Source organism: Heterocephalus glaber, unplaced genomic scaffold (genome assembly GCF_053883595.1).
Source record: "Heterocephalus glaber isolate CG9 unplaced genomic scaffold, H.glaber_assembly_v1.0 deba00001761, whole genome shotgun sequence".
Classification (NCBI taxonomy): Eukaryota; Metazoa; Chordata; class Mammalia; order Rodentia; family Bathyergidae; genus Heterocephalus; species Heterocephalus glaber.
In genome coordinates this window covers 1,958,560-1,985,343 of record NW_028258458.1, presented here as the reverse complement: position 1 = coordinate 1,985,343, position 26,784 = coordinate 1,958,560, and the positions used below count along the sequence as shown (strand labels likewise).

General features: G+C 44.7%; 1 protein-coding gene across 2 annotated transcripts; it reads left to right on the top strand.

The window, feature by feature from the left end:
• Positions 1–1,144: 1,144 nt before the first annotated feature.
• Positions 1,145–26,784, top strand: Znf317 (zinc finger protein 317). Of its 2 annotated transcripts, XM_021245159.2 has the most exons (8): positions 1,163–1,358; positions 8,267–8,318; positions 11,674–11,785; positions 12,665–12,804; positions 13,279–13,405; positions 13,948–14,043; positions 15,456–15,538; positions 16,757–26,784. In XM_021245159.2, the coding sequence occupies exons 3-8, from the start codon at positions 11,755–11,757 to the stop codon at positions 18,080–18,082; spliced, it is 1,803 nt and encodes a 600-aa protein (XP_021100818.1). In that variant the 5' UTR covers positions 1,163–1,358; positions 8,267–8,318; positions 11,674–11,754; the 3' UTR covers positions 18,083–26,784. The 2 variants fall into 2 exon arrangements, with proteins under 2 accessions (XP_012921360.1, XP_021100818.1); XM_013065906.3 differs by lacking the exon at positions 8,267–8,318 and having other exon boundaries at positions 1,145–1,358; positions 12,742–12,804.

The window sequence follows — 26,784 nt, the reverse complement described above, 5'->3', positions numbered from 1 at the left end:
AGTTTTAAAGCCATTTCTTTAATATACACAGGCTCGGTTTTGTCATAATTGTGAACTCCAGATACATCACTCTTTGTAGCAGACACCCATTGGCAATGAAAAGGCTTAAAACCCTTAACAGACAAACTCTGGCCAAAACCCTTAACAAAGGAAGTGCAATCAACCAGCTCTCCCTAGCAGTCCAAGACAGCATCAAATCTTTGTAGTAAGGCCCATTCATTCCTCCTAAAGAGTCCGAACCCATCTTTCTCTAAAAGATATGCACAGGTCTCATTCTTATCCAAAGCCAAAGATCTCTTGGCCAGAGAAAAGTGACCTTGATGGAATTGGAAACATGTAATTTTAAACTCAATACAGGTGCTCCTGAAAGGTCTGAAAGATGCCAGATGATCCAGGAAAAAGACATTCTTTAGGTAATCACATGTGCAGCCCAGATCTTTTTTCCATATCTGCAAACCCTCATAAAAACCCCCAGGATTCCTCTCTTGGAAACCTGTACACTGTCTCCTTTGGCAGTGTAGCCTGCTCTAAATAAACTCTTGTCTTTTGTACCGTCCTTGGCTGTTGATAAATTCCTTTATAGGCCCGCATCACTGACCCTCCATAGGCCTTCTCACAGGGCACTCTATTTTGTTATTTTCTTAGGGTCCTTAAACACCTGTAAAGTGTTTATCTGAACAAGGACATATCCTGAGTTGTCATTTCTACGGCTGAAGCAGCATTGAGGTAAACACAGGGATACTCATTTACATAGACATAAAGCTTCTGAAAGCGTGGCCACTGACCGTTTTCACAGCTTTAAGAGGCAAAACTCTGGCTCCAGAAACCAGACAGGCTCTGCTTAAGCGATTAACATCCCCACAGGCAAAGCTGAGCAGGTATCTGACCCAATCTTTTAAGGTAATAAAGGAGACAATACCAGATGAAGGCAGAGATGCCTAGCTTCATCCTTTTTATTTTGCCACTGAGCCTCTTCAGGCCCAATCTCTAAGTCCCTGTTAAATGCCTACTAGAAGTTGGGGAAGTGTGGTGGACCGTTACAGTTCACGTGGGCATAACTACCATGGTTCCTCACGGACGATGAACTACATGTCCCAGCATCCTCTGGGCTCTCGCTTCCGAGTTAGAGCCGTCCAATGAGATCTTACGAGATTTAGAAGGCGGAAGTGAAGCGGAAGCCATTACTCTCCGGAGGCGACTTGAGTGAGACACATGGGCAAAGGAGAGGTCTACCGCGCCTCCCTTCTACCTGGTGGGGGCCTTCCACTTCCCCGCAGCATATGGGGCTTCCATATGACTCTATCGTCCTTCAGCCGCAGCTTCCGAGACCTCCGCTCCCTCGGTTGTATCCCTGTCCTGTAAGCCCCGCTTTCCTCTCTTAATCCTTTACACCCAGGGTCCCTGAGGACTCCAGAGGGCCCTGAAGCCGGCGTAAGGGGTTAGAAGTGAGGAGGTCGGAAGCCAGGGGGTCAGGGCGAGAGTACGTGTTAGATTCCACGACCAGCTGTGTGAAATGCTCTTCACGCGAGAACTGAAATTCAGCTCTTGCGTTTGGTGAGAAAAGTCCTTGGGTTCCGGTCGGAAAAGCCCGGCTGAGTTGTGCAGATTGCGGGCAAGGGGCGGCAGGAGTTGGGCAGAGCGAGGGCGCGCCACTTTCCTTCTGTACCCGCTTGAGTTTTGTCTTGTAACACACTATTATTATGGCTCTGGTTTTCTTTTGCTTAACATGTACTCTGAACTTTTTATAGTTTTAAGTTAAATCTTTGGTGCACTTCTTTTGTTAATTTTAGTTGACATTCTGGTGTCAGTCTATAAGATTTATCTTATTTATTGCTAATTTTGATTTTTTTGAGGCAGGCTTTCGCTGTGTAGTTCAGGCTGGTCTTAACTCATTATGTGAACTCGCTGCTATCCTGCCTCTGCCTCCCGAGTTGCAGGGATGACAGGGGTGCGCCACCACGCCCAGCTTTTTCTCTTTTTAATAAAAAGATTTAAAAGTCGACTTTAAAAAACTAAGATTTAAAATTCACGTTGACATTGTGTCAAGTTTTAAAGTTTTAATTCTTTTTTTTTTTTTTTTTTTGTTACCGGGGATTGAACTCGGGTCATTGCGCTTGCATAGCAGGTGACGAAACCACTGAGCTAAACCCCAGGCCCATAAAGTTTTAAATTTTCAATTTTTGAGACAGGGTGTAGCTATGCAGTCAGGCCGTCCTTGAACTCCCAGTGTGGTCCAGGATGCCATCGAACTCGCTGGTCCTCCAATCTCAGTCTCGAGTGCTGGAATCGCAGGTGTCCACCGCCATGCCCAGTAGTTAACATTTTCATTTAACTGGAGAGATAATTCAATAATAGTATGGATACTAATGTTTTGGTGTCTTACTTTGGGCTGCTTATTCTTTTTCTTTCAGATTTTTTTTTTTTTGTGTACCAGGGATGGAACTCAGGACTTTGCGCTTGTGAGGCAGGCACGGTGCCACTGAGCTAAATCCCTGGTCCTTTTCAGGTACTTTTTTTTTTTTTTTGTTACCGGGGATCGAACTCGGGATTTCCTACTTGCAATTTTTCAGGTAATTTTTAACTGGAAAGTAAGAGATACATATAAAAACAAAAGTGTGGCCTCACAGATTCGAAGTTAAAAAGAACAATGATAAATCCACGAATTAGACAAAGAAGGACAATTTTAAACCTGAAAAGGCTATGTGCTCTTACACTGCACCCTCTTCTCTCCCATGATTTTTGAGTGGATTTTACTGCTTAATATGTTTTTCCCAAAACTTGTTCCTTAATTTTGGTAGTGATTTATTTATTTATTTATTTATTTATATTTTTAAATTTTTTTGTTTGGTAGTGATTTATGAATGGACCTAAATGTTGAAGTAATTTCATCTGAGAATATTGAAATTTTTATGCCAGTGAGTTTTACCATTAATTAAATTACGAATTTTATTTTATTTTTTTTGGTACCGGGGATCGAACTCTGGTCCTTGGGCTTGTGTAGCAGGTGGTGAAACCACTGGGCTAAATCCCCGGCCCAACCATTAATTAAATTATATTTTTATTTATACCTGGTATATTTCCTTTCAGTAAAATTTTATAGGTACCAGCCAAAAAGATTTAAGGTATTTTTTTGTTATATTTATTTCTAGGAATTTTTTTATCAGCACACATTTGTGATACATAATGATTACTTGCTTTGTAGGTATTGGTTCATTTATATGACACATCTTATTTTTTTATATCCCCTTTTTCTTCCCCCTAGGAATTTTGTCCTTTGGTGCTTTTAATCACATTTTCTTACTGATTTATCTTTTGAATTTGGATTGAGCATGCTCTCTTTAGTACTTAATTCTTGAGGTGGACATGGTGGCATATGCTTGTAATTCAGGAGGCTGAGGCAGGAGGAAGCCTACGCTGCATACGAAGACCTTGTTCCAAAAAAGAAAGTCCTTAATCTTCTTAATTTTTGTATTATCTTCTGGATGCTTTTCAGAGATAGTTTCATCATCTGTAAAATAAATAAATATATTTGTTTTTCATTGAACTGTCCTTATTTTCAATTTTCTTTCTTTGCTGGGCAGGCTGGGGCTTACATGATCATTGAGAGCTTAAAGAGCAGACCCTAGGCATTTCGGTTTCCTTCCTAACTTTAAAGAGAATTAACTTTTGAATTTGCTGCAAGTTTTTCTGTCTAAGATAATTTCTATTAGGAAGCTCCTTTTTCCTAGTTTAAAAGTTTTTCTTGTAAATTGCTGCAGGCTTTTAACAAATGAATTTTTTTCACTGTCTACTTCCATATGTTATTTAATTAATTTCAGGCACCTTGTATGATGCCTGACTTGTTTTATTTTGTTTTTGGTATGTGGAATCAAACTCAGGACCTTGTGCTTGCAATGCAGGCATGGTGCCACTGAGCCAAATCCCTCACCCTGCCTGACTTTTGATAGGAATTCAGTATTGCTTGTGTATTGAATGAATGAAAAAATAATATAATGTAAAAAGAAATTGTTTTTATTTTATTCCAGAGTATGGTGGAATTAAACCATGGATTTCCTCCTGTTACATTAAATTTGTGTTGTTAAATACCTTGTTTGGAAAGGATACTTACTGTTTTGTCATTTTTGGCTTCAGTTTGCTATTACTTTGGAGACTTTGGGTCTGTACTTGAGTGAAGATTTCTTTTGCAGGTTTATGCCACCTTCATAAAACAGGATGGGGAACCTGTTTTTTTTTTTTCTAAGATCTAGAGTAATCAGCTTAAGAATACAAGTGTTTGTTTCTCAAAATGGAGCAGTACCTGGAAAAACCATTTGTCTGGTGCCTTTTGGGGTGTTTTAAAGCTACTGTTTCCTTGCCTTTGAAGCCACATGGCATCCTGGTTTTTCTTCTTCCTCCTCTTCTCTTCTCTTCTTCTTCAGCCTTTACTGGGCATTCTGGTCTGAGTAATACCACTAGACAGGGTGAGGGAGAAGATGGTGACATCCCTTCCCCGGGGGCTAAACCTGAATGCACAAAGAACCAGACCCTTGGACATCTGGGGAATGCCCACGAGGGCTTCTGGCGGCTCCATCATGGAGAAGCAACCCCAGCCTGTCGCCTGCACTGTCACAGCTGCCTGGCTGATTGCGGGGAGCACCATGAGGTGGGGATGGGAGCTCGGGAGGACTACAGGAAGAGGAGAGGTTGGTCAGTTAGGGGCTCAGTGGTGATGGGGTGGGAGATTTGGGCGTTCATGGCAAAGTGCCTGAGAAGCTGGCGTGACCTGTGGGTCAGTATTGAACCCAGGGCCCCTTGCTGAGCTAAATCCTCAGCCCTTTTACCAGCAGTGGAACCCAGGGCCTTCATGCTGAAGTACATCTCCACCCCTTCTAATTTTTTTATTTTTAAATTTTATTTTTTATTCAAGACAGTTTCTCACTGAGATGCTGATTTGTCAGTGTTGGGCTTGAACTTGCAATCCTCCTACCTCAGCTTCTCAGTTCTGGAATTACAGACATGCATCAATACTCATTCATTCATTCACTCATTCGTTTAAGACAGGGTCTTGCTATGTATTCCAGGCTGGCCTCGAACTCCCAGTGATCCTCCTGTCTCAGCTTCCTGAGTGCTGGGATTACAGGTGTGTACTACCATGGCCTGCTACCTAGCCTCTTTTTTCTTTTCTTTTTTTTTTTTTTGAGACAGAGTCTCGTTCTGTAGTCCAGGCTGGCCCTGAACTCTTGGGAATCCTCCTGCCTCAGCAGCCTCCGCAGATGCTGGGATTACAGGGATGCATCACCGTGTCTGGCTTGAATATGATGTAAATTGTAGTAAGAGTGAAAGTTCAATGAGAACAGAATCCCATAATCCAGTCATGAAATCTTCAATATCCAGATAACTGAACCTACTTGAGCAGGGACCCCAGTGGAGAGAGCTCTGGGCTTTCAGTGTGATTGGTCACCTGGGGCTGGGGCAGGCAGGAGCCAGCCTTCATGGAAGTGTCATGAAACCAGGGTGCTAGCACTCATAGGTGCTAGATTTCAGGGTGTGGATGTGTGCAGGTGGAGTAGAGACACTCCCAGGGCAATCATGACCCTTGGGCAGGCAGAATGGTAAGGATCAGGAACAAGAGGAGTCTTGAAAGAGGAACTGGGGCCAGGGCTAGCGACGCAGGTTTGTAATCCCAGGACTCAGGAGGCTGAGGCAGAGAGGATCGCTGAGAGTTCAGGTCCAGCCAGGGCTACGTAATGAGACCCTGTCTCAAAAAACCAAAAATAAGAATTGGTATCACCTGGCTTGGTGGAACATGCCTGTAATCCTAGCACTTGTGAAGCTGAGGCAGGGATAATCTCCAGGGAGCCTAGCTTATGTTAGCAAAATTGGCTCAAACAAAAGTTAGTGTCAAGGAGTTCATGAACGGGGGCTATAGAGGTGACACGGGTAACCTGTGGCTCTAGAGTCGGGTGAGTGGGGCTCACAACCTATAACCTGTGACCCATGACTTAACCCAGGGCGGTGCTGATCCTGACTAGGCAGCTGGGAAGGTTAAAGCAGTGGCCCCGTGGTCCCCATGTTAGCGCTGCGCGTGTTGGCATGGTAGTGTTGGGATCGTTGTTGGCAAGGAAAGACGGGAGGTGTGACACATGAGACTTATGAGTGGGACTGAGAGTGGTGACGGTGAGCCACTGGGAACAGACCTGTCATCCCTGATTGAGTTGGATGCCAAGGACACTGACTGGGAAAAAGCTTTTAGTTTAAGAACCCCTTGAAACTGATAGGAACTGACCCGTCTTCCCTAGGCCCGCAGTGCCTCTTAGTGTCCATAAGGTGGCAGCACCTGATCTCAGCTGGGGACGTAACTGCTGGTTCTGCGAGATCAGTGAGTGGTGGTCAGCATTTGTGTGTTTCTTCCCACTGAATAAGGGGAAAGGGAAAGGAACTGATGTTTGCCACGAGTCCACTGTATTCTAGCAGTGGATTGTGACAGTATTGTGATTTGATTCTGTTTCAGTCTCACTTCTCATTCTGGTGATACTGATCAAAGAAACCTCTACTCCCACTGCCTCAGTGAAAGAATGAACTTGGGCTTCGAAGTTAAAGAAGGTGGAGTCCTTAAAAAAAAAAGTTGGAGCTGGGCGTGGTGGCACATGCCTGTAATGCAAGCACTTAGGAGGCTGAGGCAGAAGGATCTCCATGAGTTCAAGGCCAGCTTGAGCTATATAGTGAGACCCTGTCTCAAAACCAAAAAATACAATAAAAAAACCAAGCCAAAATAAAAACATTGGAGCCCACTTCCTCCCCTGCCATTTGTTGTGTTACTCTCTGGCAAGTTACTTAAATACTGAGCTGGTTTCCTCAGTTCTGATGGTACTGATGGTGCCTGTTGTTTTGGTTTATTTTTGGGGTTCAAAGAGATGCAAGAGTGCCTCCTGCTTCATGTGGTATGGGGTCTGGATTCCTCCAGAGCCAGTGTCATTTGTCCCCCATACAAGTGACCGAGAGGAATTCTATGACCACTGACCCCTTACTGCACTGGTGGTTTCATAAATTGTCCTTTGGAGGGTTTTTTTCTTTCTTGCTGTACTGGGGATTGAACTCCGGACCTTTGAACTGAGCCACGTCCCCAGTCTTGTTTTTATTTTTGAGACAGGTTAATGCTAAGTCACTTAAGTTCCCAAGGCTGGGCCCAAGCTTGTGACCTTCCTTCTTCAGCCTCCCGGAGTGCTGGGGTGTGCACTGCGGTACTCAGCTTCTAGAGCGCTTTTAATTTTTCTAATTCACTTGTGATTTTTTTTTTTTGCATTTTCAAATTACACTTGATGTCTTCATATTTGTAGGAAACATGTTTGATAACTCACAAGTTAACAAGTGTGCATATAATTTAAATAGCTTGTTTCCTTTATTTTCAAGTTGGAAAGCTATAAAATTGCATTCTGGAAGTCCAAGAAGCAGAGAGGAAAGGAAGGAGCTGGTGGGGAGATAAAGCCTCCCAGGCTGTGCCCCTGCTGACCCCCTCTTGATCAGACCCTGCCTCCTAATAGCACATTCGGCTGTGAGCCCTGTCATCCAGTCTCCTTCCAAAGCCCCCTGATGGGCACAGGAGGCTCTTGGGGGACATCTGGATATAAATAACAGTATGCGTGCAGCTCCATTAATATATGTGAAGTAAATATAAAGGATGGCCTCATGCTGATCAGTGATGATGTGTCATGAAAAAAATCAGTCACAATCTGATTTGTCATATCAAATCAGATATCACTAGTTTCAGAATTCAATATCAGTTGATGAAATTGAAACCAGAGATCAATAAAGCAAAATAAAAATGATGAAATGGTAAAATAAACCATTTGAAGAATAAACTATGTGAACTCAGAATCTTGACTGCTTTTTTAAAAAACATGTTTAAAAAATATGGTAAGCCAGGGGTGGTGGGGCACACTCCTATAATCCTAGCGTTGGTGAGGCTGAGTCAGGAGGATCTGCACATTTTAAGGCCAGCCTGAGCTACATACTGAGTTCAAGGCCAGCCTGAAGTACATAGCAAGACCTTGTCTCAAGGGAAAAAAAAAATGTAGTAAAATTTAGATAACAAAACTCACAAGGGGCCTGGGATTTAGCTCAGTGGTGCCACACCTGCCTCCAAAGTGCAAGGTCCTGAGTTCGATCCCTGGTGGGGAGGGACACAGTGAAGTGGCATTAAGTACTTTCACCTTTTGTTGCCATTGCTACTATGTATCTTCAGAACTTCCCACCATTCCACATTAACCCCCTTTTCCTCTCTTTACAGCCCTTGACAAACCCTTCAACTTTCTATGAATCTGACCACACTAGGAACTCATGTAAGTGGAGTCATAAAATACCTACTCTTTTGTGTCTTGCTTATTTTAGGTGGCATAATAGCTTCATATCTTCAGAGTTCATGCACACTGTAGCATGTTTCAGAATTTCATTCCTTTTAAGGCTAAGTAACCTTCCATCACATGCATACATTGCATTTTATCTTCTATCCTTCTCTTGGTGGATTTGGGTTGTTTCCACCTCTTGGCTGTTGAGAAGAATGCACTTGTGAATGTGGAGGTGCTAGTATAACTTTGAGACCCTAATCTCTCACCTTTCTGTCTGTCTGCTTTTCTTTTTTTACTTGCTGACCTTGAACTCCTGTCTTAGCTTCCCCAGTAGTTGGGACTACAGGCATACAGCACTGCACCTGGCTATGATTGTGTGTGTGTGTGTGTGTGTGTGATTTGAGTGTAGACAGATAACTGTGTAAATCAAGGTAATGAAAATATTTTCTGTAAATACTAATTTTTGACTTGAGGTTTTTAGAAATTCAGAATAGATTATACAGCTGGGTGTGGTAGCATACGACTGTCATCTCAGCACTCAGGAGGCTGAGGCAGGAGAATCACCTCAAGTTCAAAGCCAGGCTGGACTACACAGTGAGTTCAAGTCCAGCCTGAGCGACATAGTGAGAGCCTGTCTGAAAACAAATGAACCAATAGATCTTGTGCCCATAGTAAGAATGGAGTCAAAGTTTGTAAGTTTCTCTTTTTCAATTTTTTTTCAGTGCTCGTGATTTAACCTAGGGCCTGGTTCATGTTAGCCAGGTGCTCTACCACTGAGCTATATCCTCAGCATTTTTGAAAAAAAAATTGTTTAAAGTTTCTTTTTTTAAAACAGATTTTAGATTTAGATTTTAAACATAGACTTTAGGTTTAGGTTGTCAGTTTAAAAAAAATACCTATTTGGCTTTTGGTGGAGACTGTTTTATCTGCAAATGAAATTGGAGGCAATGAGTAACTTAATAATACTGAATCTTGAAGTCCATGAAAATGATACGTACACCTTCCCATTGTTTTTGGTCTTTACTTTGATTCAGTAGTATGTTGTAGTTTTTATTGTCAAGGTTTTGCACTTCTTTTCTTCTCTTCCTCCTCCTCTACTCTCCCTTCTGTCCTTCCTCTGTTCCATAGTTTGAGTCCAGGGAATATTGAACTACTCCCCCGGCCCCTTTTCAATTTTTAAAAAAATATTTGAGACACTGTCTTGCAGAGTTGGTCAGACTGGTCTTGAACTTGCAGTCCTCCTTCCTTAGCCTCCCAAGTAGCTTCAATGACAGGCATGTGCCACCAAACCTGGCTACTTCATTTATTTCTGGGTAGTTGATATATGCTATTGTAAGGCCAAATGTTTTTTGATGATTATCCAGTTAGTCAAGGTGTGTTTTTTTGTTTTGTTTATGGTAGAGTAAAATGTGAAATTGAAATTACTTGTTGAAAGTCAAGGTAATGGTAAGAAAAGTTTTTAATTCAGAAACTGGTGATACAGGGAAGAGATGTAAATTCCAAACCTACTAGATATCCGAAACGTGAGTTCGTGTTCTCTAAAATGGAAGAATGAATTCTAGGAACAGCGGAGGTTAAGAGTAGGAAAAATTTATTGGGAGAAAGAAAGCTTCTGCCTAAGAGAGACAGAAGGGGGACCTGAAAGTGGGTTGCCCGCTCACCCCACGTTTCAAAGATGTTTTATACAGCAGAGCCATGTGGTGAGGCAGGTACGAAGTGGGACAAAACTGTAAGACCCAATGGAAATTTATAAAGGGCATAAGGTGGCACAAAACCATGACCAACCAATAAGACTACAAGTACAGTCACTCAGGTAATAGTGATTAAATGGGGGAGCAAGTCACATGTAGAAAGCATATAAGGATTTTCAGTAAGGGTGGGGGTCAGGGATATTTCCTGGAAAGGCTGGGTTAAGACCTTGGTATCTATTTAGAATATCAATTACTAGGGCCAGGGATTTAGCTCAGTGGTTCCGGGCGCCTGCCTCCCAAGCGCAAGGTCCCGAGTTCGATCCCCGGTACCAAAAAAAAAAGAATATCAATTACTGCTATTCATCCTAAATGGATGTGGTAGTTTCTCTTCTTTTACGATTTTGGCCTTCAGTGAATGTATCTCCACTGTCCTCCATGTTGGCTTTTTGACCATCCTCCATGTTGGCTCCTCATGGGCTGGCCCTGTCTAACTGCCTACAAGATATCTAATTAACTTACCTCTCTGCAATAGTGAGCCTGTCTCCAGGACACTGGACCTGATGGCTTTGCTTGGTCCACTTTAGCACCATTGAGGTTCTGTGCCACTGGTGTGACTAACTGGTTGTGTGCTGCTTGGTTGCAGAGGGTTGGAATGAATCATCCAGGGCTGGGCTTTTCCTTGGTTAGGAGTTTCAATAAGCTGAAAGATTAACTTAGACAAATAATTTGCTTTCAAATTTTTATTTTTATTAGTCCATGTTTGCAATATATAAGGGTCATATTCATCGTGGGGAAGTTGGTACATAACTATAACACGTGATTTCTTTTTATTTCCCCTTCCCTTCATCTCTCTCCCCCTCCCCAGATACATGGTAGAAGTGACAGAGTCAACTTAGCTGGAAAGCAGGAGCAGTGGGAAGAGGAGGTGTCTGTTAGCAAGATGGCAGAAGCATAGCCTAGAGTTCTCTCTTAAGTGGGGGAAGTAATGGGAGGAGAAAGCTCTTTGTCCAGAGAATAGATTTCTCTCTCTTTCTTCCTCACTCCTATCTGCCCACCCATCCATCCACCCACCCACTCACTCACCCACCCTCCATTACCCTTGCATCCATCCACCCATCCATCCATCCATCCATCCATCCCAAGGGTTTCACATGTGCTGGGAAAGTACACAACCACTGAGCCATACCCTCAGCCGGGGGGAACAGATTTCCCAGTCATTGTCTGGGAGTGAGGCTGATTCCAGTTGTGATGAGGTCTAGGCTGTGCCCCTGGCTGTGTTTGGTGGTGTGGAGTGTGGGTCACAGTCTGAGGACTAGAACTTATGGCCCCAGATGGACCATCCTTGTGGATAGAGCCATCCTCTGCAGTGGCAGCCTTGAAGGTGAGAGGAAGCTCTTGAGGCCGGGGGTCAGTGTGCTTTACGAGTGGAGGAGTTAACAGAGTTGTGCCTAGTGACACATGACTTGTGGAGAGTAAGTCTGGATTTTGTTTGAGGCTAGTCAGGGACTTTCTGCCTCAGGACTTAGAGGTTTTAGCTAAATGAGATGATGGCCAGGTCACAGGTCTTGCTACTTAGAAGAAGAACTGCCCCAGACCAAACAGAATTGCCCTCAGCAGGAGAGCCTTTGATGTCCCTGGTCCCATTTCATCTATCACAGGCGCCAGCTCGGAGAGGCCCGTGAGAGCAGGACAGTAGCTTCCTGGGTCACCTGGTGCCTGGCTGACGTCGTCCTCCCAGGATGGCAGCTCCTGGGCTGTCTCCCACCTGTGGTGAGTCTTTAAGTTCTTGTTCCTAGAAACTGAGTGGATGTGGTGCCTGTGGTTTGTCCCATGAAAGGAGCCGTGCAGCCACAGGGCGGCTGCCGTGGCAGGCCAGGTGAGCTGCAGAGTGCCAGGAGCACCGGATGCCTGGTTCAGGGAGAGCTAACTTAGCAGGTAGGTGAGCAGAGGGATGGCGGGCAACCTCGTTTTATTTCTTACTTTGATGAATTTGAGGGTGGGCCCTCCAGACTTCAGTTTCTTCACTCGGGAATTAAAACTGGACACAGATTGAGCAACCCTAACCCCCAAATCCAAAATCTGACACCACAGTTGGGGAGATTTAACCCTTGACTTCTTAGGAGGGTTGTGATCCGAACTCAGCACATTGAGAATACCCTGTATCATCACCATCAGGTGTGTAAGACAGCTGTGAAACATGAATGAATTTTGTGTTTCGACTGGGCCCCGTCCTAAGATAGCTCTTTATATCTGTGCAAATATTCCCAAACCCGAAAGGATCTGAAATCCAAAGTACTTGTGGTCCTATTTTTGGTAAAGGATACTCAACCTGTGTATTGCTTCTTGTTGGGATATAGGCTACCTCCTTTTTCGTCTTTTGAGTAGAGCTGGGCTGCTCTGGTTTATTTGATTGATTGATTGATTGGTTGATTGAGACAGGATCTTGCTATGTAGTCCAGTCCACCCTTGAATTCTTGGCAGTTCTCTTGCCTCAGCCTCCTAAGTGCTGGGATCACGAGCATGGGCCACCATGCCTGGCTCCTTGCTCTGGTATTGATTAACGTGTGTCTCTGTGTGTGTGTTGTTTGGGGATGTGCACACTCACAGTCGGTGGGGGGGCAACTGTTTCTCATGGCTCTTCTTCTCTAGCTGTGTCCACCCAGGACCCTGCCTGTCTCCAAGAGTCAGAATTCCCTCTTTCTTCAACTCACCATTCCTGTTCCCAGGACTTAAACCTGTTTGTGTGGCATGGTCTGGAGCCTCTCCCAGGAGCCAGAGATTCTAATCAGGTACGTGGGATCTCAGGGCCCTAGAGTGGTTGGTGCATTCACTTCCTAGAAGGCCCCTAGTGACACAGGTTGGAATTTTCCCAGATCTTCATCCAGGGCCCAGAAGGGAACCAAGGAGTACTGCACAGCTGTCCTGCCATCCGGGAGGTCAGAGGAAGTATTTATGCACCAGGTGTCTCTCCTGTGCTTGTTCAGGTCCCCCCATGTTCCTCCCTGGAGACAGGAAAATAAAGCTGATGCTCTCAGATGAGGCTAGAGTAGAGCAGGACTTGGTACCTTGTCCAATGGCATTTGAAGTGAGGGGATGGGGCCTGGCCACCCCCTAGGGAGAAAGGGTTGTCCGGGGACATCTGGAGTAGCTGCTGAGACCCACATACACCCCCTGGACAGCCTGCATCAAGTGTCTCACACCACCTTCCTGTGAACACCAGGAGACTGGGTTGTCCCTGACCCCAAATTTGTGTGGTATTTCAGGAATCTGTGACTTTCCAGGACGTGGCTGTGGACTTCACTGAGAAGGAGTGGCCCCTCCTGGATCCCTCTCAGCGGAAACTGTACAGAGACGTGATGCTGGAGAACTACAGCAACCTGACCTCCCTGGGTAAGCCTGGCCTCAGGTCTCCAGTTGCTCGACCGGAATCAGCTATTTTGGTCTAAGTAGTCAGGGGTTTGTGACATTGGTGAGAACAGGTAGAGATGGGCCCACCTTCCTAATGTTGCCTGGGGGTGTTGAGAGCTACTCATCACATTGACCTTGGTGGTTCTCAGTGAGTTTGAACTTAGGCACAGGTTTCTGAGATAAAGAATCTCATTCTCGGGCTGGGATGTGGCTCAGTGGTGGGGGACTTGCCTAGGGTGTGCAAGGCCCTGGGTTTCACCCCCAGCACCATCACCACCCCCCAAAAAAAAAAAATCCCCATTCATTTGGAGGGTAAAAATGCATGGGCTTTCGAGGTTTTGTTTCTTATGAAAGACTTTTTACTGTGTTCTTTAGAAATGTGAAACCATCATTTTGCTGCTCAAACAAAAAGTCAAACTTGTCTATCTTCAGAACCCCGAAGACCAAAATGTTGACCCCAGACTAATGGAAGGGGTTGTCCTCTGCACGGTCCTCCCTCAACATGTGTCTTTCCCCGTGAGTAGGGTATCAGGTTGGAAAACCCAGCCTCATCTCTCACTTGGAGCAAGAAGAGGAGCCCAGGATGGAGGAGAGGGGGACTCAGCAAGGGGCTTGTCCAGGTGAGCGAATGTTACAGTTCACATCTAAAAATGTCCCCCCAGAAGTCTCATGTGTTCAGAGCTGATTAGATCATGGCATCTCTAACTTCACCAAGTAGATTAATCCACTGATGAATTTATTAGCTAACTGGGCCTACTCAGATGTGGAGCCTAATTGGATGAAGCAGGGCACTTTCAAGGGAGTGGCTTTCAAGGGTATATTCTGTCCCCACCTCCTTCCACTCCAGGTTTTTTCTGCTTCCTGGCTGCCAGGAGGTGGGCAGCTTTCTTCCACCATGATGTTTCTGCCTTACCACAGGCCTAAAAACAATTGAGCCAGCTCACCAATGACTGAAACATCAGAAATTGTGATCCAGAATAAACCTTTCCTCCTTCAGTTGTTTTCCTTTGCTATTTGGTCACAGCGATGGGAAGCTGACCAACACAATGAGCAGCAGGCAGATAGATAGAAGTGCTTCTGACTTCAGCCCTAGCCAGTGATTGGAGTGGAGAGAGTGTTCTGGCCCATTTACTTTTTCTCTGACAAAATGTCTGAGGTTGGGTAATGTGGAAAGAACAGGGCTTATGTATATTTAGTTCACAATCATGGAGTCCTAGGAAGCTTCTCTCACTTAATGAGCATGACAGAAGTCAACGTGGTGTGAGCATATCCGAGAGGGAGAGACCCCATGGTGAGACAAGAAGCCAGAGACTAAGGAGGGGCTGGTCTTCCTGTCTTCATTAACAGCCCACTCTTGTGAGGACTGGCTACTTGGGGAGACCAGCATTGACTCATCTGAGGGCACCACCCCAGTGACCTAATCCCCTCACACCAGACCACACCACACTGAGGACCACGCCTCCAACATGTGAACCCCTGAGAGACAAATGACCTCCAGATCTTAGCAGGGAGGTACTTTAGGTAACTGCACCCAGGGATGTTAGAAAATGCACTCTCTCTTACTGCTGTCCATTTTCTCACAAGTCCTTCAGTCTGTATGCCCCTTTATCTTTGAACTGTGTTTCCACCTGGGCTCTTTGTTCCATCCTTTTATATGAGAACTTCCTGATAATACTCTTGTTATCAGCCTGGCGTGGTGGTGCATGCCTGTAATCCCAGCTGAGGCAGGAGTGAGTATTGCCATGAGTTTGAGGCCAGCCTGGGCTACATAGACCCTGTCTCAAAAAAACCCCAAAACCCCAAAACTCTTATTAGTGTCAGTCTGAATTGATTTAAATTTTATCTTCCCCCATGATTGCTAGTTATCTCACTCAACAGCTTTGTTAACAATCATTTTGCTCTCATGTATTTTTTCCCTTTTGCATTACTTTTGTTTAGGGTTAGTATCTGCAGAAATACCTACCTTTGTCTGTCCATATCATCCTGCCATTTTCTTTTTCCAGCAAGTTAGTATTTTTCCAACTTGTTTCAGATTGGGAAACTCCATCTAAAACCAAGTGGTCGATTCTCATGGAAGATATATTTGGGAAGGAAACATCTGGTGGTGTGACCATGGTAAGATTTCCTTAAAATAATTGTAGATTTTCCATGTTACAGAAGACTGGGCCAGTTATAGTTGGAAAAGCAGTGTCACAACCAGGCATGGTGGCACAGGCCTGGAATCCCAACACTCTGGGAGCCTGAGGCAGAGTATTGTGAGTTCAAGCCCAGCCTGGGTGACTTGAGAATAAAAATATAAAAGGGGCTGGGGATGTAGCTCAGTTTCTGGAGGTTCAGAACCCAGTACTGCCAAAAAAAGAAAAAGAACGAAGAAAAGCACATGAGAACGAGGCATATGGGCTCCCCGAGAGGAAGCATTTTGTAGTTTTCCACTGTTCTTGAGTACCATGGTCCCTTGGTACCTGCAGAGGTTAGTTCCACTGGCAGATGCTAATGTCTGAAAATGCTCATGTCCCTTCTTTAGAATGGCATGTTTTCTACATCGGACCTACATGTACCTTTCCATAGGCTTTTTAGTTAGCTCTAGATTCCCTGTAAATAATAACATTACAAATGATATGTAAGTAGTTCTTTGTATAGGGAATGATCACAAGAAGAAAGTAAGTACACATTCAGTACATGATGCAGTAATTTTTTTTCCTCAAATATTTTGAGGTCATGGTTGGTTGGAATCTGGATACAGAAACCAAAGATACTGCGGGCTAACTGTATTGTCAATTGAGACAAAATCGTAAACCTAGCCTGGGACTTCTTCACCTGAGAGTTCTGTTCCATAACTTAGACACTCAGTGTTAGTGTTCAGTTTGGTGTTGTGTGTGTGTGTGTGTGTGTGTGGTACTAGGGATTGAACCCAGGGCCTTGCATGTACTAGGCAAGTGCTCTGCCCCTGAGCGATATCCCAACCCCTTCCCCTTATTTTTTTTTTTAAATTTTGCCAGAGGGTTTTTGCCAGGTCTCCCAGGCTAGCCTAGAGCTTAGTATCCTCCTGCCTCAGCTTCCCAAGTAGCTGGGATTCACAGGCATGTGTCACCACACCTGGCTTCATTTTGGTTTTAAACATGGAGCAAACTGTATGCAAAAATACTTTGTAAGGAACACACATGGAGCCTTATGGTATAGCGTTCCTGTGTTCTCTTTGGTCGCCCTCAAAGGAGACAGGAAGAGCAGATCATAGCGTCTCTGGCCGCAGGGCTGTGCTGCTAGCATTGTAGAGGGCGGGGAGGGAGGAGACTGTAGAGAACCCGGGGGATGCCAGTCAGCTCTATGTTTCAGGCACAGGACAGAGCTCGCCTTGGGGAGAAGTCGGCCGAATATGAGCGCTTGTTTGACGTCTTCAGCATGGGTGCTCACCTTTCGCAGCAGCTGGGAAGGCAAGCAGGCAAGAGGCCCTTTCCCCGCCACAGCTACGGCGTGGCCTTCAAAGCCCGGGCGCCCCTCTCGCAGCGCGGGGCCGCCTACGATGGGCGGAAGATGCACGAGTGCCACCAGTGCCAGAAAGCCTTCACCACCAGCGCCTCCCTCACGCGGCACCGGAGGATCCACACCGGGGAGAAGCCCTACGCGTGCCGGGACTGCGGCAAGGCCTTCAACGACCCGTCGGCCCTCCGGAGCCACGCGCGGACCCACCTCAAGGAGAAGCCCTTCGACTGCAGCCAGTGTGGCAGCGCCTTCCGCACGCTGTCGGCCCTGAAGATCCACACGCGGGTGCACACCGGCGAGCGGCCCTACAAGTGCGACGAGTGCGGCAAGGCCTACGGCCGGAGCTGCCACCTGATAGCGCACAAGCGCACGCACACCGGGGAGCGGCCCTACGAGTGCCAGGACTGCGGCAAGGCCTTCCAGCACCCCTCGCACCTGAAGGAGCACGTGCGCAACCACACCGGGGAGAAGCCCTACGCCTGCGCGTTGTGCGGCAAGGCCTTCCGCTGGAAGTCCAACTTCAACCTGCACAAGAAGAACCACGCCGTGCAGAAGACCTACGCCTGCAAGGAGTGCGGCAAGGCCTTCGGGGACCTGGTGTCGCGCCGGAAGCACACGCGGACTCACCTGGTGAGGAAGCCCGTGGAGTGCCGCCAGTGCGGGAAGGCCTTCCGCAACCAGTCCATCCTGAAGACCCACATGAACTCGCACACCGGCGAGAAGCCCTACGCCTGCGACCTGTGCGGCAAGGCCTTCAGCGCCAGCTCCAACCTCACCGCGCACCGGAAGATCCACACGCAGGAGCGGCGCTATGAGTGTGCGGCCTGCGGCAAGGTCTTCGGCGACTACCTGTCCCGCAGGAGGCACATGAGCGTGCACCTGGTGAAGAAGCGCGTGGAGTGCCGGCAGTGCGGCAAGGCCTTCCGCAACCAGTCCACGCTCAAGACGCACATGCGGAGCCACACGGGGGAGAAGCCCTACGAGTGTGACCACTGTGGCAAGGCCTTCAGCATCGGCTCCAACCTCAACGTGCACCGGCGGATCCACACGGGCGAGAAGCCCTACGAGTGCCTGGCCTGTGGGAAGGCCTTCAGCGACCACTCCTCCCTGCGCAGTCACGTGAAAACCCACCGCGGGGAGAAGCTCTTCACCTCCTCCGTGTGGAGGAGGCTGCAGTGAGCACACAGACCCAAAGAAAGCTTCAGAGGCGAGAGACAGGTGGGACGCTTCATGGAGCTGGACGTGCTGACAAACGCCTGTGACACCAGCACTCGGGTGGCCGAAGCAGGAGGACTGTGAGTTTGAGGCCAGCCTGGTTTACATAGCAAGATCTTGTCTCAAACAAAATAAAACAAGGGGCACATGGAATTTAGAAATCCAGCTTGTGCAAAGTATAGGAACTGAGCTACTTCTTGTGGGAGATCTATTCGGAACTGACGCGGAGCAAGAGGATATGTATCTGCCATGGAGTCGCCTTTGGGTACATCAGGCTCTTAAACACGGGAGAACTTGGGGAGAGAAACCCCAGCTTGGCATTGGCTGTCAGAATAACTTGAGTGCTTTTCTCCTTCTGGGCACACCAGAGAGAATCTCTCAGAGCGCCCTCTGGGGAAGCCTTTCTTTGGTCTCCCTGTGATCCTCATGAGTGAAATCACCAGAGAGAACTCTGTGAAGTGGAGAAGTCCACAAAAGCAGGGTGCAGGCCGTGTCCACCTGCCTGACTTTGTACTGTTTTCGAGCTAAGCATAGCCATTCCATTTTCAAAGAGGAAGCACGTACTAGATATGACCCTTAAATCCTAAGACACTTGCTATCGACAGCAGCTTTGCCGAGCCTTGGTCTGCAGCAGGGTTCTCACCTGGGGGCAGTTTTGCCACCCAAGGGAGACTTGGCAACAGCAGGAGACAGTTTTGGGCGAAGAACAGGGGAGAGGTGCTGCCATGTACCAGCAGGACATCAGGGTGCTGCCGAATTTCCTGCCATCCACAGGAGCCTGTCATCCTGAGGCGTGTGTCCTAAAATGTCAGTCTCCCTGAGGTGCAGAAGGATCCCGGCTCCTCCTCAGTTAGCACTGCAGTGACCCTTCAGTCTCTGTGATTCTCTGGGGCAGTCCTATTGGGAGAAATTCATTTTAAAAGCTTGAAATTAGCAAATTCTTTCGGGAAATGTGAGACATAGCCTGCTGGTGACCCCTGTGTGGAAAGGGTCCCTGCCACCATCCCCTCTCCTGTGTGTGTTTGGATCTCACTGGGAGAGAAACCCCATGGTGTTCTCCAGAGTTCACAGTCTTTGATCATGAAAACAGACCCCAGCACAATAATTTTTCCTTTTATTTTGAACATTATGCTACTCTCAGTAATGTTTAGGGCTCATCACAAAAGATGTGTATATAATATTTTTACTAGATCTTTATTCTTGACATGTCTTCATTTCGTTTTGGGTAACTTAAGTGACCGACAGCCTATTCAGGATTGTGTTAGGTGCTGGGCAGTGTGGGTGTTTCTCAGTACCTGTTATTGCTGTCTGAATGGAACGTGTTGTGATCAAAGCATGACATCTCTGTTGCCTGGACCCTCCGGTGTGTTTGTGGCCTGCCTTCCAGCCATGGGTAGCATACGCTTCTAGTTGATTCCATGTGTCCACTGTCATCTTTCATAACAGAAGAACCCATGTCCTGTTGGGTCATTAGGTGTGCTGTTTTTCAAAACCTCTCACAGGTTTTCTTGCAGTGACTGCTGTCCACATCACATACCACCAGTCATACTGACAAATTAGAGGTCACTGTGTGGCTGTCTGAGAAAATGCTCTTGAACAGGGGTCCTCCCCACCTGGATGTTTCTCCACATTGTATTCTTTACTCTTTTTCCCTCTGTCTCACCTTGCAAGGACCCAATCCCTGGTACTGTATTACAAGGTCCCTGTTGTGGCCGTGAGGATGAAAGCCACGGACTGAGGAGGACACTGCCACAAAGTCTGCTGATTCTGGCCTCCCCTGTGGCTTCTTGGAGTATCTGCATTAACTGTGGATTCATTACTTCCAGACTTCCTATTATAGGAGAAAAAAACAAACTGATTACTTGTTAAGGTGCTATGGATATTTCATTGTGTATCTGTTTGCTTTATTTACCAGTGCTAAGAAGCTGGATGCTGTCTAGAACCCTTAAACCTGGTCATCTGTGATTTCAGATAACTGCTACCTAAATGTAGAGGCCTAACATATTTTTGAATACTTCTTTTTTTTTTTTTTCTTGCACTGGGGATAGAGCCCAGAAGTGCAGTACCGCCAGGCTGCATCCTTAGCCCTTTTCTTACTCTCCCCTCCCCCTTTCACCTTCCTTCCCTCCCTCCCTCCCTCCTCCTCCTCCTCCTCTCTCTCTCTCTTTCTGACAAGGCTTTGCTATGTTTTTCAGGCTGGCCTTGAGCTACTGTGTAGCCAGGGTTGGCCTCAGACTCATGGCCATCCTCCTGCTTCAGCCTCTCAAGTGCTGGGATTATAGGTATGCACCACCACACCTGGGTAGACTTTAGGCTTTTATATTCTTGTTTTCAAGGGCAGTTGAGTGTGTATTTTTAGACCACTAAATCCATTCCCTTCTATCTGGTTTAATTTCCAAGATTTTAATCTTTCATGTTTTTATGGATTTGGGGACTGAATCCAGAAGCTCAGTCACAGTAGGCAAGTGCTATATCACTGAGTTACTTCCTGGGCCAATTCATTCCTTCCTTCCTTCATTCATTCATACTTTTATACTTTTATACTTATTTAGACAGTCTGCTGAGTTACCCAAGCTGGCTTCAAACTTGAGGCCATTCTGCCTCAACTTCCCAATTAGTTAGATTTACAGGCATGACCCAACACAACTGGCCAAGATCTTAATCTTTTACCCAAGAAAATCCTTCAGTTTAAGCAACATGAGGGCCACTGTCTTTAATCCACTGCTATTTTACTGATTTGAGAATAAAAGCTGATGCGTAAATCCATCCAGTTACATCTTGAGAATCTGTCAGTCTGCTTCCTAAAGACAGAAATTTTGACCTTGGGTCTTGACGAATACCTTAGCTAACGTTTGTGATCATAATTTTTAGTAGTTTCTTTACCTCACCCAAGGAGCTTGCAGATCCAGACTATCCTTCCTAGCTCCTCTGGATGGCAGTCATTTCCCTTGAGCAGAGGTAGAGATGGCTGGAAAGCCTACTAAGATGGGAACTGGGACAAGAGTGTTAGGAGCTCACTAGGACGGTTGGCTTACTTTGACTCTTAGCTCATTTCATGTCTGTCAGCTGGGCTCAGAGTGCATGGTGGACAGGTGATTGGTCAGGGGCTTCCACGTGTCTTCCTAAAGCCTGGGACCCTTCCTGTGCACTTGCAGGCTTTTGCTCTGTGTCCAGCAGCAGTGGCACAAACCCCTGAGCCAAAGTGCTTGATTCCCCCGAGGGTTTGGTCAAAAGTTTTCCTGGACTCATTAGTGAAGAAATAGTAATCACTTACTGGTTCTTGCTTAGGGTTAGAAAATAGGATGTTTGCCCTGGAGGTTGGGCCTAGAGGGAAGAGATACTTTCTCTTTCCATCAAGTCAAATAGGGCTGTTTCTCTAATTAGAAGCCTTGAGAATTGCACTTGGAGGCTCCCTCTGTGCCCAGTTCCTTTATCACATCAGTTAGGGCCAAAGATGTAATGAGTTACCATCCATAGTAAGTAAAGATGTAATGAGTTACTATCCATAGTTACTATCCATAGTAGGGCCAGGGTTCCCCGAGTTCTCAGGATAGACAGTATCTTCCACAGCCTCCCCGGAGGGCCCTTCTCATTCCCTCTAAGCCTGTCTTTCTGTGCTCAATGCCTGTGGCCTCTCCAGCAGGCCTCATCCATGTCTTGTGTAACAACATTTGGATAACTTCCAATCCACTCAGGCATTTTCCCCCTCTAGGGAACCTACTGTATATAGGATGAATATCAGTTCATTAGATTAGTGGGAAGATAGAAATCATTGAGACGTAGTCCCATCCTTAGCTGAATACAGGTCCAGGGGGAGAGGTCTAAATAACAAGGAACTATTGTTAGAGTTAATCTGTTGAGGAGGCTCCAGGGAGGGGATGAGAGCCACACAAAGGGGGATGCATGGTGTTACAAAAGGCTACTACTAAGAGTAGTTAGGAAAAAGCTGGGGTGGTGGTGTACTCCTGTCATCCCAGCACTCAGGAGGCTGAGGCAGAAGGATTGCTGTGAGTTTAAGGCCAGCCTGAACCTCATAGGGAGACCCTGTCTCAAACCAAAACAAGCAAAAAGAAGTATTTAGGAACAGAATTGAATAATTATGCTACTTCAGAATGCACAGATAGAGACTGTCAGAGTTTTGAGATAAGATCATTGTAGTAGGAGATAAAGCCAGGCAGGTAAGATGAGATGGGTTGTATAGCATAGCAACATGTGTATTAATAAAGTTGTGCTGCTTAACAGTGGGGATATGTTGTGAGAAACATGTTTTTAGGTGGAAGTGAATTTACAATGAGAATTATCAGAGTTCTTACCACACGCAATAGGTGATACAACCTTATAGGACCACTGTCATACATGAACTTTCAATACTGTTTCAAGGCAATGGGGTGTGGTGGTACCTTCCTATAATCCCCAGCACTCAAGAGGCTGAGGCAGGAGGATCGCCATGAGTTGGAGACCAGCCTGGAATACATAGCTAGACACTATCATAAGTGTATATATATATACAACTATGCAACTATATATATAACTATATATAGTTAATATATAAATATTTTTTCTCCCATTACCTGTGCACCCTTCACCCCCTCCACCCTTCCCTATTTACACAGAGTTTGATTCCATTGTTTTTCTCATAATTTTTTCTTTCCCTTCTTCCCTTTCCCCTTTCCCTTCCACCATCCCCAAACCCTTGGACCTTTTCTTATTTCAAATAACAATTCTTTTATTGGATATGGCCTCAGGGGACCCAGTTTCCCTGCTGGACTCCTTACTTCATCTCAAGTTTCTTTAACAAATCTAAGGGGCCGGAGATTTAGCTCTCAGTGATTCTGCCACCTGCCTCGCAAGCACGAGATCCCGAGTTGGATCCCCGGTACCAAAAAAAAAATCTTAAGATGTAAGAAACATTGTTGCTCAAGATTTTCTCTGTGTCCAGAGCTTAAAGAGATTTCTAAAAAAAAATCCTAAAGAAATATGCAGTTATTTATGGTATCATAAACAACCAAAGATGTACTTTTCTCTAATATCAACTATGAGATTAACTTAGAATAAAAGGTAGAAGTTGAATGCTCTAGAAGTAATAAAGTTATGAAAAAGTGAGAATAGCCCTCCTGGTTTAAATATTCAGTTTCTCCTCCCCCCTCAAAAAAAAAAAAAAGTAACTGTAGAAATTTCTGAATGGCAAATCTTAAAAGGAAATATGAGAAAGTAGCTTTCTCTCCGTGTCTTTCAAGGACAAGCATCAAGTAAGCAAGAAATGGCAAAAGCTCATGACTGAATTATTTTGTTGCACAGGCATAAATATATTTTTTACACTTGTCTCTCACCCTCATCTTTGGTAGTGACCAGATATTTACATTATAGCAAATATAACTCTTTATATTTGCTACGAAATTACTTTCATGATGTGTGTGCTGCTGCCAGACCATTTTCACTTAAGACCCAGTATCTGTCTATGAAAACAAACTCTATATAACTTCATTTACTGGTTTGATCTGCCCAATATTATCCACACAATTTAATTGGGTTTATAGTTAAGTTTCTTCATAACAGCTCATGACAAATTGGTCTCTAAATTCCTCACCTAAAGACCTCTGAGCTGGAATGCCACATGGATGGGACATGGAAGATCTCAAATCATCACTATTCCCACACAACTCACTTTATCAACTAGGAAAAAGAGGGGCAAAAAACCACGTTAAGTTGTGTCGCATAATGATGATTTGGTCAACAATGGGCCATTGTCTGTCAAAGTTTACATAAGATTATATTGCCTAATGATGTGGCAGCCATATTATTGTGTAAGTAATGCTTTGATGCTTACATAGTGATTGCCTAATTGCTTAAAGATGCATTCATTAGAACACACGTCATCCATCAAGTGATGTGACTCTGTTTGCAACTTAGGAGCAAGGACACAGCAGACCTAAAGAATATATTCAACAACAAGATGAGTGCATTTTACAAGAGAAAAAATCAGGAGCCAAGGGACATTGTTTGATTTTGGACACAGAATGACCGGCTGCATGTTGATGTGATGTTGCTGAATGGATGCTCCTAGTGAAAGGATATCACATTGGCTTTCTGATGGGATGGCCTAAAACAGCATGGTGGAATCTGCAGAAACACAATCAGATGCAGTTTCTACCCACATGACAGTTCTTCTGTAAGAACATTTTTCTAGAGCATGATAGTGTGACGGGTTTTGAATTACACCAGAAAGAAGAGCGACATCTCCACAATCTTATTGTGCTTAGAGCCAAATGTCCTGATTGACAATAAGTATCCATCGGGGGCAACTCTTGTTTCCAATAAACCCTCTCTTCCTATATGCAAGCCCTCATGTAGATCCATCATTTGAGCATGTGCTGGACCTAGTGACTTACTTCCAGCCAGTGCAATATGGCAAAACAGATTGAGATATTTCTCTTGAGATTAGGATGCAAAACCATACTGGCTTTTATTTTTCTCATTTCCTGTTTTTATGTCACCTGATTGCACTTATGGACAGCAACTGCTATGTTCTAAGTATGATCTGCTTCATGAAGAGGCCCATATACCAAAGACCTGATGGAGTCCTCTGACAAATAGCCAGAAAGAAACTGAATCCTTTGTCAGCTAGGTGAATGAACTTGGACACAGGTTCTCTTCCAATGAACCCTGAGATGTTTGAGTGGCTCACTAACACCTTGATTGCAGCTTTGTGTGACACCAGGGATTATTTAAGGGAGGTAGCAATTTGTAAATAAGTATATAAAATCTATAATTTCTCCAGCTTTGGGTAAAGTCTTATTAAATGTGTAAAATGTGATGTTTTATATACCTATACTTTGTTAGATGATTACTTCAAAAAATTTATTAATGTATCTATCTCCTCAGATAGTTACCATGTATATTAAAGACATTTAAGATCTACTTTCTTAGCAGATGTCAAGTAAACAATAAAGTATGATTAACTGTAGTCACAAAGCTATACATTAGATCCCCAGAATGTTTTCATCATTCAGATGAAAAATTTATTGCCTTTGACAAATATCTCCTATCTTAGTCACTTTCTCATTGCTAGGACAAAGAGAAACTTCTCATACAACTTAAGGGACAGATTTATTCTGGCTCATGGTTTTTATGGGCTTCAGTCCACAGTGGTCTGGTTCCAAGGCAGAAAGGCATGGTAGAATGGTCTATAGGAAAATTGCTCACCTCATGGTGGCCAGGAAGCAGGGGGTGAAAGGAAGAGCCAGGGAGGGAGGTAACCTTTCCAACCCTTCCAGTGACCAACTCTTCTGACCAGATCACACCTCCTGCCATGGCATTAATCCCCATGATGCGATCACCTTTCAAAAGCCCAACCTCTGAACCACAAGCCTTTGGGGGGCCATTCTAGATCTAAACCAAATCATCTCATTTCTTCCACTCTAACCATCTCACAAACACTGTTCCCTGTGCTTCTTTGAATTCAACTTTGTTAGATTCCACATATACATAAGATCATACAGTGTTTTTCCTTCTGTATTTGGCCCTGTTTCACTTAGAATAATTTGTTCCAGGTTCATACAGGTCACTGCAATTGTCAGGATTTTCTTCTTTTTTATTGTTGAATAAAATTCCATTGTATATCTTATGTCTCTTCATCATATATTCTTTATCCACTGGTCCATCACTTATCAATTAGTTCCACATATTTACTATTGTGAAAAATGGTGCAATGATACAGAAGTGTAGATATCTTTTGGAATACAGATTTCATAGTTTTTGGTTATATACATGAGATTTCTGGATCATATGATAGTTTAACAGAATGTACCAACTTACATTCTGCACCAGTAGCACAGAAAAGTTATCTTTCCTTTATACCCTCATTAACAAATGATATCTCATCATTTTTATAATATCCATCCTAACAGGGAAGATATTGTGGATTTACATATATCTGATGATTAGTAATTTTTTAAAGCAATTTCTCCCTATATAGTCCGGGCTGATCTGGAATTTGAGATCCTTCTCTCTCAAGCTCCAGATTACAGGCTGGGATAATAGGTGTGCACCATCATGATTACAGGTAAATGATTACAGGTGTGCACTAGCATGATTAGTAATGTTGAGCAATTTTTCATATATCTGTTGGCCATTTGTATGTTACTTTTTGAAAAGTGTGTATTGTACTGGTGAATGAATCTGGGGCCTTCACACTGAGCTATATCCTTAGACCACTTAATTTTTAAAAAAAATTTTGAGACAGAATCTCAATAAGTTACTGAGGTAGACTCTAATTTGTGATCCTTGCCACCCAGTGTGCTAGGATTAAGGCATGTGCCACTACACATGGCTTTGCTTATTCTTAAATCAATTGTTTTCTCCCATTTTTATAGGTTGCCTTTTTATTTTCCGGATGCTTTCCTTTGCTCTACAGAAATTTTTATTTTTTAATTTTATTTATTTATTTATTTTTGTTGTTCTTTTTTTTGGTACCGGGGATCGAACTCGGGACTTGGTGCTTGTGCAGCAGGCGCCAAAACCACTGAGCTAAATCCCTGGCCCTACAGAAGTTTTTAATTTCATGCAATTAATCCTATTTGCTTGTTTTTCCTCTTGCTGTCTGTGACTTTTATGTTATATAAGAAGTCTTTACAAGAGTAATAAAATAAAATTTTTGAAAAAGAGGA

Coding starts and splice junctions, on each gene's coding strand:
- Znf317 (XM_013065906.3), top strand. CDS start 1,213: ATGGGCAAAGGAGAGGTCTACCGCGCCTCCCTTCTACCTGGTGGGGGC. Junction 11,786..12,741: donor TGGGCTGTCTCCCACCTGTG/GTGAGTCTTTAA, acceptor TCCTGTTCCCAG/GACTTAAACCTGTTTGTGTG. Junction 15,539..16,756: donor CATCTGGTGGTGTGACCATG/GTAAGATTTCCT, acceptor TCTATGTTTCAG/GCACAGGACAGAGCTCGCCT.